Genomic DNA, 10,340 nt, shown 5'->3' on the forward strand with positions numbered 1-10,340 from the left:
CGGGGAAGCCTACGCGCTGCGCGGACCAAGCGCGGGACGGCGGGCATGCGCCACGACGGGGGTGGCCCCTGCTCGAGCCCCCCCCCCCCCCCCGTGGTGGGGGAGTAAGCACGGCCCGGCAGCGGGCTGCCACGGCGAGCCAGAGCGGCCGCGGCGAGCCGGACTCGGCGGGGCAGAGCGGCGACGAGATCCAGGCGGGCATGGCAGGATGCGCGCCTCGAGCAAGGGCAAGGGCAGCGGCTCCGATGGCGGCTTTCGGGCAGAGGCGGGGCAGAGGCGGCCGCGGCCGCGGCCGTGGCGGATGCGGCAGGGGTGCTGCGGCGGACGGCGCCGGCGAAGGAGAGCTGCCCGGCCCGAGAGGAGGCGGGGGAGCAACGGTCCGAGGCGGGTCCCACGCCACGTCGCCGTGTTGCGGACGGACGCTACCACTCCATATTTGGTGCACCTTCGCCCCGTCCTCAAGGATGCCGCGTCGTTTAGAGAACGCCACTGCAGCAAAAAAATCTGTATATGCTTACGCTACAGGCTTACAGAGCGGGGTAGAGAGCCCCACTGCGGAGAGCCTGAGGCCGGCAAGCAGGGGTGCTGCAATGCTGATGACGTGGACTTGCCACCACCAAAATTTCATCTTTTTCGTTTTCTTTTTATTTGTAGACACAGTTTCAACGTAACACACGAACTGTTCTTTTTTTTTTCACCAAAACTTAAGAGGCTCATTCTGTAGATGATTGTCTTTTTTCAGCAGCATTCTGTAGATGATTGTTTTTTTTTTGAAATAACTGTAGATGATTGTCAGTTACTACATTACATAGACGATGGTACAAGGGAAAATGTGACGATCGAGGAACAAACTGGATGCGTTTGCAGAGCAGCCTCCGACGACGAACCTTCAGCACTGAACCCTGCAGATGTTCGACTGCTCGTTCACCGGCGTTCAGTCTCGCGAGCCGGACTGGAGCAGGAAGAAGACGGCGAGGCCGACGACGAGCCCCGACACGACCAGCGCCAGCGTCGGCGCCGGCGTCGCCACGCCGAAGTTCTGCGGCGGCAGCAAGTTGGGCGTCAGTTGTAAGCTCTTCGGCACGTGTGCAGGAACCACTCATCGGTCATGTGAATCTAAACTAGCAGCTACCTGGAGGAAGCCTTTGCCGGTGGCCACCTCGACGGAGATCGCCGAGGCGAAGCCGACCATGGCGGCGCGGCCCAGCCACACGTCGGCGCCGCCGCCGCCCTGCTTCGCGCTCTGCTCGCACCGGATGGACAGCGCCCTGCCGGTCCTGGAGAAGACGCGCCTCTTGCTGGAGGTGACGCGCAGTGAACATGCTGCTGCATTTTGACACGATGGTCAGAAGGCACGAGTAGCAAATCACTAAATTGTAACACCATGTCAGAAAGTTTCAGTAGCCATGTTCATAATGCATTAATGCATGCAAGTCTTTCAGACAATCCAAAGAATGTTTTGTTTCGAAGAATCTTAAGACTCCACAACATTAGTTGAGTAACTACAGTACTAGATCTCAATAAAAAACCTACAATTAGCACACGCAAAATGCCTTCATAATCCAAGAATAACGACGCCCTGAATTAAGGTAAATCAACGCTGTTAATTTCATGGCTACCAAGCTGGAATGAAAAGCAGAGCTGCGCGTACAGTACCACGTCCGGACATGCAGGAGGAGAAGGACGGCGCCGCGGTGGCGGCGGCCACCGGAGACGCGCGGAGGACGGCGAACTGCGCCATGGGATATGGTTGGGAACGGAGCCGCTTGCTCTCTTCTTCTTCCTCCTCCTCCCCTGCTGCTGAACGAATGAATCCTCACCGGAGCTGCTCGTGCTCCAGTTTTTGTGTGCAGGGTGGGGGCGAGCGCAGGGCAGGGAGCCAGCCGAAGCGAGTGGCCGTCGGCTGGCCGACGTGGCCGCCTGGGAGCTTGGGAGGCATCCTATCTAGCAAAGAAAGAGCCATTCGTTTATGTGGGCCAGAGCCGTCCGTGTTCCTGGTTGGGCCAGGCTTGAAAAGGCCTGCCTGGCAAGAAGCCCACCCATCTATCAGGGGCTACTCCTTCAATTAAATATAATAAAATATTTTGCTTTGTTCGAATAAAGTAATTTAATTTTAATTAAATTTATAAAAAATATTAGCATCTAACATTTCAAATAAGTAATATTAACATCTAATTATTCTCATTTGACATTCAAAATGGTATTACTCTTTTTCTATAAATTTGATCAAATTTAGAACAGTTCGATTTAGGAGAAACTACAATACCTTACATTTCAGGATGGATGAAGTGCATATAGGGCCTGTTTGGTTTGTGGCCTACGTCGCCGCACCGTGCCTAAGGTGCGGCGGCCGATTCAGCCGCCACACCTGTGGCGCGGAATGTGTGGCGAAACACGCCCATATATTATATATTACCGGCGTGCTGTGTGTTCACTGTTTGATTAGGAGGATGTAACTCTTCATCATATTCTTACCTAAAAATAACTTTGTGTTTTCATGGTACTTTGCCATCTTAGGTTTCTCAAGTCTGTTTTTAGCCTTCTATTTTCTTGTTCTTTCCCTAAGCTCAGTTGAGTCCTTGCCGCAAATATTGGTTTTTATCGAACCAAAAGCTTTTTCAGTGCGAATCAAAAGCTTCCCCTCGTCTCTTAAAAAAAATGAGCTTCCCCTCTAAACCCAAAACTTCCGTAGAAATCAAAAGTTTCTTCATTTCAAACCTCCGGATGCATCGAGGAAAGTCCTTTCGGCGAGCACAGGAGACGAGACACACAAGAAACAAAATTTGCAGGCGTCGCAGTGTCCGTCAGGATCACCCGGGCTGGAAAGAAAAGAATTCAGACAGGCCATCCCGTGTCCCTTCCTCGCCTGAACAGAACAGCGACGCGTCCTCCTGCCATCCTCCCTCCTTTCTCACCACATGACGAACTACTGTAATTGTTATTATACATAGCAAATTAGTAAGTAATGATACATGAACATGCGCATGTGTGTCTCTGTTCTTTTTCTTTTTTGAAAAGATCTGCATATGTCTCTGTGCAAACTCTGCACGCTTTGCCTACCTCTGCACATCTAGCAAGCAACACAAGTGCAGTATTTTTTTAGGAAAAAAAGAATCTGCTTGCAAGCCAGTTTCTGAATGGGCAGTAGAACGGTAGGCCAAGTGGCCGATTGTCAGGATCCCTCCCCCTCCTTAACCACCCACACAAACCTGAGCTAATCCTGGGATAAACAACACCTCTTCTGCTTAATAGAACTCCTCTGCTTGGCCATGCCCTGGCGACTCCCTGCCTGCCGACTGAGGGCACAGAGCGAGGGTCTCATCTTTGCTGGTATGCCAAGCTCTAGATGGGAATTTATTTTTTTCGAACATGCAGAAGAGCTGCTTGCCGAAGGATGTTTCATTTTGTTTACTTCGTGGATTTGGTAGGTGTGATGTAGGGAAGGACCTTTTTCTTGATCTACTCTGAGGAACTTTATCCCTCTTGCAAGGACCTAAAGGAACATGATCCTTGGCCCCCACAATGTTGCAAAAATAATGGTTTGCGTCTACGTCGTTGGATAACCCCCAACAAAATCACAACGTATTTTATCAAAAAAAAAAAACAAAATCACAACGTTGGAGGGGGATGAAAAGACTATTGTGCCATTAGTGCTGTTATTCATATCTTCGTGGATATTCCTAAAAAAACATACGGATAGGATGCAATGCAAATGTAACTATAACTTTATTTCTGTTTTTTCTAATATCATACTAAGGTCAGTTTCAGTATACAGTTTCATATCATACACTTATCAAGATTGAGAACTACATAACTGTACTAAATGGACTTTAATACCTATAAAACTTCTGTCACACCCTGAAATTTTTGAATTTTAGGATGTGAATAAAATTAAAAATAAAACAACAATTTTCTCATAGATTTTAAAATTTTCCAACATTTATTTTCTTTACAGAGAATTTAGTACAAGAAAATAAATATTGGTTGTTCCTCCAAATTAAATAGGGTCTTTTTGTTTGTGTTGCATTCATGCCACCTTTGCATTGTTTTATTGCTTGTTGTTCAATTTAAATTTGAATTCGTATGAGTTTGAATTTAAATTGAATGTGTTTGAATCCTTTCAAAAATGAAAAAGCCTTCCTTTTTCCCCTCTCCTTTTCAACCCAGCGAGCCCATCTCTTCTTTTTCTTTTTCTCTCTACCGCGGCCCAAACTCCTTGTCGGCCCAGCCTTTTTCCCTTCCCCGGCCCATCTCCGTGCGCCAGCCCGTTCCTCATCTCCTTTCTCTCCCCTCTCATTGCTAGTGGGCCCTACCTATCGGATGTTTCTTCCACCTCACGCTCGTCTCCACCGCTGCCGCTGGGTCTCGCCCGCGCCCCTCTCTGCCAGTGGCCCTCCTTTCAAGCTAGGCCCGCTCGCCGGGGGTCACGGAATCCGCTCCGAGCCCGCATCCCAACCACCCTCCACCCTTCCCCGCGACCGAACCGAACTCGGTTGGAACCCGAGTCCTGGTCCTGCACGCCCCGAACTCCGTGGGCCCGCACGCCAAGGCGCCTCCCGCACGCCAAGGCGCCTCCTCTCCGCCCTATATAAGTGCCGCGGACCCCTTTGTACCCCCCTTGAAGCCTACCGAGCCTTAGCCGCCTCCATCACCCTTGCTCGCAAACCCTAGCGCAAGCCGCCGCCATTGGGGCTCGTCGAGCTCGGTCCGGCCGTGTTCCGCCGCTCCGCCACTCCAACCTCGCAAAGAGCCGCCACCGGAGCTGTGCGTCGTGGTAAAGATCCGCCCTAGCCCCTTCTATCTCTCTCTCTACCTTCACGTGCGTGGAATCGCTCACCGGAGCGAGTTTTGGCGACCCGCCCCGCTGCTCGCCGTGGCGCGCCCCGTCCCGGCCCTGCGTGACCGCGCCGACGTCGCCATCGCGTTCTCCACGGTCCCCTCGTCTTTCCAGACCCAAACCCGGTCCGAATCCCAGTCCGGATGGCCGAGTCCGGCCAATGCCGGCAAGCCGCCGCCGTCACAGCTCATCGCCGGCGCCTTGCGCCGCTGGCTGCCGCCCCAAATCTCCCCGCCCGTCCGATCTCGATCCAAGGGTCCAGATTGGATCTAAACCAAAGTCAAACCACAGGGTACCGGTCAAACTTTGCAGTTTTTCAAAAAGGCCCCTCTGTTTACCCAGTTTCAACCCGCGGTCTAGCCCTATACAAAACCAATTAGGTTTTGGTCCAAATATTTATAGTAAAACCCCTGAGCTTTAGGAAAATCGTGCCCGCAGCCCACTTTTTTTCCTTGCTACCCCCTGAAGTTTAGGTTTAATTATGTTTAAGCCCCTGGTTTCTTCATATCTAGCCCCTGGAAGCTCTGTTTCTTCACAAATAAGTCCATAGAACCTTGTTTTAGCCATATCTTTCACGTTTTAGCTCCGTTTTCATCGATTCTCGCGCTCACGTGATCCTTGTGACGTGTGCGATATCTTTATGACCCTGTTATCCTCTGTGAGCACAGTTTTCTGTGTCTTACAAATCTTTTCCGCTAGCTCTTAACTCTATAGTTAATCGCGACTAGATCCCTGAAGCATCGTTTACCCCATAGAATCGCCGTTTTAGTTCCGTTTTATGCGTTTCTTGAGCTCTCATAAAAATAGCAGCGAGCCCTATCCTTTAGTGTGTTCTTTTAAAGTCTTTCTTTATTTTGGTGTATTGTTTTTAGTTGTATCTTTTGTTTGTTGCTTTGTATGTTTGCCCGATGATTGTTTCGAGTAGAAGGATCGTCATTCAAAGATTGAAGATCAAGAATTGCAAGTGAGCAAAAGCTGAAGAGCAGTGAAGAGCAGTAAGAGTAGCTTTTCGTTGGAGAAAGACAAGTGACCCTAACCATCTTTCTATCTATGCTTTATTTACCAGATGATATGATTTAATTAGAACATGGAGAACCACCCAAGAAAACCGTACAACCACAATACTATATGGCTCTGGTCTTGACTAAGTAATTAGATGAACTATATGTTGTGTTGGGGTTGTTTCGCTTGGTGGTTATGAGTTTGTGTTGTGGAGCGGGTGAAGGAAGCTGTGTCTTCTGAGGGACCGCAACGGCAGGGACTAACACATACATATAGGGATTCTTTGTAAAGGCCTCGTAGCGTCCCTATGCAATCACACCTCGGAAGTGTGGTATTGTGCCTGATCAGCACATATGCGTGGTTGGGTTCAAAGTTCTTCGAAACTTTTACGCGAATTGTGGTGAAAGTGTACAACCTCTGCAGAGTTAAAACTAACCGGTTAGCCGTGCTCACGGTCAAGAGCGGTTTGGACCCTCACATGATTAATAAACTTAAAGATGAATATAAATCATATTCTGATTATTTCTTGTGGCCTTGCTGGGTACCAACCATAAGTGTACTCACCCTTGCTTACTGCTGCTCAGAAGGAGAAAGTTATGGTGAAGTTTATTGAAGATGTTGCTGAGTTCTAGGCGTGCGCAACCCCCAGTCGATTGCCTGTGAAGTTTGGAGTCTCCGTTTCCAGGATAAGCTGTAAACTCTGATAGTTTTTTATTTGTTTTAATTCTTTTTACGTGATACTGTTACTGATTATTCACTTATGATGTCTTTATATGTATGAAACTTGATCCTGACATATATATAGTTATGCATTCGGTTTTGTCCTTAAAACTAGGTGTGACAACTTCTCATGAAACCCACCTAGACTTGCCTAGCAAACCTTGTATTGTGCAGCATAGCAAACACAATCGACACGACGGTGTCTTAGAAACGAAGCGACTCTTTTGTGCCGTCCGTCCCCAAGAGACAAATTGCCCATTCTTTATCCGGGGCTGCTTCAGTTCCCATTCTTGGCATCTTCTCCCACAAAGGTCCCTGCCAGAGATGGCTGGATTATGATGGGGTCATTACTAAACATCTCGTTCCGGGGGGGGGGGGGGGGGGGGGGGCATGCAAATGTGGGCACAAAGCAACATCGGGAGCCCCCATCTCTTTGTGGAGTTGGCTTCCAGCTTTTCCCCCGTTACAAAACCCCCGGCATGTCCTCTTTCTCCATCCTGCTCATATGTCCTCTGCATCTTTACCTTGCCCCCTTCTCTGATCATCTCAATGTTTTAGAGAGAGAATGTTTGTGTTTGTGTGCTAGTAGTCTGCTAGAGAGAGAGAATAAAAAAGTGGGCATGGGGAGCTGGCCGGCCTGTGGCCACTGGCCATGATTTCACCTCAGCATCACACAGGTCAGGCTCAATCAGGGTCACTCACTGGGTCCCCAGATCAGGGCCCCTCCTCTTCAGCTTCTCTCACATACTAGTCCCCATGCTCGTCTCTTCTCTCACTAGACTCTGCCCCTGAACACTTCCCGATAGATTCCACCCCCTCTCTATCATCCTCGGCATCCGCCCCGCTTTGCCCTTGTTAATTGCAAAGGTTTATGCAGGGATAACATTTGTGGGGTAAGTCCTATAGAATCCCGCCCTCCTTTTTATGTTGCTTTTCTCCCAACCACCTCCTACTCCCTCCTTCCCTGTTTATAAGGCATACACGTATATCAAGATTCAAACCTTGTCATCTTTGACCAATAATTTGACTATTAAAATTTTATTTTTATAATGCAAATTTCATATGATTGGATTCATAATCAAATATATTTTACAATGATTATAAATTTATAATCAAAAGTGATATAATATATGATAAATAAATGGTCAAAATGTTGTTTAGAAGACCGTGTCATGTTCCACCATGCCTTATAAACGGGGAAGGAGGGAGTATTTAAGTTCTTCCCGTGCTTTCTTGTCAGCATCAGGGATTAGTTTGCAGTTGCAGTTGCTCACGACACCAGTAGGAGGATTTGTGTTCTTCTTCTTCTTCTTCTTCTTCTTCAGAGGAGGGATGGGGAGCTGAAATAGGTGAATCCTTGTCAAAGTTCATCTCTTTCTCTTTGTTTCGTATCAAAGTTCAGTTGCTGAATTTTACCTTCACGGTGTTTCGTATCTTGGATTTTGCCTGTTTTACCTGTGGTTGTTTGTTGTACATTTGTACTGTATGTACCCGTTGATTCTTTCACACTAGATGTTTCTTGATGGGCCTTTACTACTTGTTTCTAGTACAAACCAATCCCACCATAAATGCAAAGCCTAAATTTCGGTGGGTTCTCAAGTTCAAATCTTCTGGCCCCAGTGTGATTTGGTCTGTTTGTGTTCAGTTCAGGACTCTATAGCTTGCTTGCTTGCCGCTGCCGTGGTGTCAGTGTGTGAGAGAGAGAGCAAGAAGAGGAGAGGGTGAGGGATGGAAGGGGACAGCTTCTCCGGCATGGCGAACGGCGGCGGCGGCGGGCAGGCGGACGGGAAGCTGATCCAGACGTTCCACAAGAGCTTCGTGCAGGTGCAGAGCCTGCTGGACCAGAACCGGCTGCTCATCAGCGAGATCAACCAGAACCACGAGTCCCGGGCGCCCGGCAACCTCACCCGCAACGTCGGCCTCATCCGGGAGCTCAACAACAACATCCGCCGCGTCGTCGGCCTCTACGCCGACCTCTCCGCCTCCTTCGCCCGCAACATGGACGCCTCCTCCGACGGCGACTCCGACGGCACCGCCACGCTCCGCGCCGCCGACGGCCGCGCCGGCCAGAAGCGCGTCCGCCCCGGCTAGCTAGCTCCATCTCTTGGTCTTGCCACTACTAGGCTTAGGCTTAGCCTTTTTTCTCGCAGTTCTCTCTTCTTGTTCATTAATCCTCCTTGTCCTTGCTGCAAATGCTTCAGCTGCATCAGTGATTAATTAGTGTATGATTAGTGAGAAACAGAAAGCTGTTATGTGGTAGTTGCTGCAATGATGGTGAGACGAGATGTTCATGTGTGTTGGCATCCTTGCTGTTACTGTTAGCATCTGAAAATTATTTCCGTGCCGGTTGTTCGAGTGTACTAGGACTTGGGTGAGCATGTCCATTGCAGCTCCCTGTCACTGTAGATGGATCAGGTCAGGTAGGCAGTTCATGTCTAACAGGACAGACAGATCTTGAGGCAGCAGCATGTATCTCAGCTACCATCTGACATTGCCGTCATCCTTTCCGTTCATCTTTACCTGAGTTCTGAATCTGATGAGTGCGTGCGTCTCTTTGGTGATCTGATCTCACAGCTCTGAATCTGATGATTGAGTGCGAAATGGTGGCTGGCAATGCAAAGTGCAGAGCTTTACAGCTTTACAAACCTGCTCATGCTCACTCACCCCTGCCATGTCTTTCCATCTTGTCCTGATGAGTTATCATGAAAAAGCTCAAGGTGGCCAAAGCCCCAAGCTACTTGTGCGCTAAAATTCCCGGCTTTTCTCTCATGTTCCTGCTACTTCACTCGAACTGGTGGTATAATTTTTAGATAAGGCTCTCCTTTTCTGAATGCCAAAAGGGTGAACAAAAAGCAGGGGTTGTCTAGTGTAGTGGGCATCTATCTGCGAGATGCTGGACAGCATCAGCTGGAGGAGGACAGGAAAAGCTTCAATAATTTTTTGGCTGCCAATCATGCCGTGAAACACCAGGGCATGGCCAGAATCTTACTCCTATTCGAAAGAGTGGTGTGTATGCGTCTGAAATCTGGCCCTTTTACTGTGCCGTGTTTAGTTCCAAAAATCAAAATTCCAAAAAAATTTCTGGTACATGCATGGAGATTTAAATCTAGACGAAATAAAAAACGCATTGCGACTGCTGCCTGTAAATCGCGAGACGAATCTAATGAACCTAATTAGACTATAATTAGGCGCTAAATTGATACAGTAATGCCACAGTAAACGACATCTAGTGACGAATTAATTATGCTAATTAGATTCGTCACGCGATTTACAGACGCGTTCTGTAATTATTTTTATGATTAGTTTATGTTTAGTACTTCAAATGTAAAAAGATGTCTTTTCAAAAACTTTACGAGAGGCAACTAAAAACTCTACTAAAGATGTCTGAGTGTGTGAAACTTTTGACCACTGATATGGCCTGCTGGACAGTGCAATTGGTCCCCTTTCTTTGCCTAGGGCCTACAGTGGTACTACTGTTTCAACCATTTAAAGAAACATGACATGTAGTCAGATTCTCTGTGAAATTAGTAGTTCATAACAGGATAGACAATTTGAAATCTTATTCTACATATATAAATTGAGTTTTCACGTTGTATGTTTCAAACTTTGAATTTTTTTATGGAATTTGAGTTTTTTAAAAACATGAATACATATTTGGCTAGTTAGTTCCAAAGATACAGACTATACAGTTATCTTGAGACGAGGTATGTTGAGGTGGCTCTTCCAAAAACAAAGACACAATGCAAGTGTTATGATTATTTTTTCCCTTCCAATAAATTTC

At 47.9% G+C, this 10,340-nt stretch overlaps 2 protein-coding genes across 6 annotated transcripts; one reads left to right on the forward strand and one right to left on the reverse strand.

Annotated features, from left to right (window-relative positions):
• Window positions 1-668: 668 nt before the first annotated feature.
• On the reverse strand, window positions 669-1,927 carry LOC120686761 (stress enhanced protein 1, chloroplastic-like). Of its 2 annotated transcripts, none has more exons than XM_039968964.1 (3): window positions 1,657-1,927; window positions 1,133-1,326; window positions 669-1,039 (listed from the first exon to the last, which is right to left on the reverse strand). In XM_039968964.1, the coding sequence occupies exons 1-3, from the start codon at window positions 1,739-1,741 to the stop codon at window positions 935-937; spliced, it is 384 nt and encodes a 127-aa protein (XP_039824898.1). In that variant the 5' UTR covers window positions 1,742-1,927; the 3' UTR covers window positions 669-934. The 2 variants fall into 2 exon arrangements, with proteins under 2 accessions (XP_039824898.1, XP_039824899.1); XM_039968965.1 differs by having other exon boundaries at window positions 1,133-1,323; window positions 1,657-1,922.
• Window positions 1,928-6,976: 5,049 nt separating this feature from the next.
• Window positions 6,977-9,043, forward strand: LOC120686269 (protein ELF4-LIKE 4-like). 4 transcript variants are annotated; one of them, XM_039968463.1, is made up of 3 exons: window positions 6,977-7,452; window positions 7,800-7,908; window positions 8,210-9,043. In XM_039968463.1, exon 3 carries the CDS (start codon window positions 8,288-8,290, stop codon window positions 8,648-8,650), a length of 363 nt encoding a protein of 120 aa, XP_039824397.1. In that variant the 5' UTR covers window positions 6,977-7,452; window positions 7,800-7,908; window positions 8,210-8,287; the 3' UTR covers window positions 8,651-9,043. The 4 variants fall into 4 exon arrangements, with proteins under 4 accessions (XP_039824397.1, XP_039824394.1, XP_039824396.1 ...); XM_039968462.1 differs by having other exon boundaries at window positions 6,985-7,452; window positions 8,205-9,043; XM_039968461.1 differs by having other exon boundaries at window positions 6,990-7,452; window positions 7,806-7,908; window positions 8,205-9,043.
• Window positions 9,044-10,340: the final 1,297 nt, after the last annotated feature.

Source organism: Panicum virgatum, chromosome 8N (genome assembly GCF_016808335.1).
Source record: "Panicum virgatum strain AP13 chromosome 8N, P.virgatum_v5, whole genome shotgun sequence".
Taxonomy (NCBI): Eukaryota; Viridiplantae; Streptophyta; class Magnoliopsida; order Poales; family Poaceae; genus Panicum; species Panicum virgatum.

Bases quoted from the DNA above. Each gene is read 5' to 3' on its own strand.
- LOC120686761 (XM_039968964.1), bottom strand. From the start codon at position 1,741: ATGGCGCAGTTCGCCGTCCTCCGCGCGTCTCCGGTGGCCGCCGCCACC. The intron at 1,327-1,656 runs GTACTGTACGCG...GTCAAAATGCAG, and splicing joins CTCCTGCATGTCCGGACGTG to CAGCATGTTCACTGCGCGTC. The intron at 1,040-1,132 runs GTAGCTGCTAGT...CTGCCGCCGCAG, and splicing joins CCGGCAAAGGCTTCCTCCAG to AACTTCGGCGTGGCGACGCC.
- LOC120686269 (XM_039968463.1), top strand. From the start codon at position 8,288: ATGGAAGGGGACAGCTTCTCCGGCATGGCGAACGGCGGCGGCGGCGGG.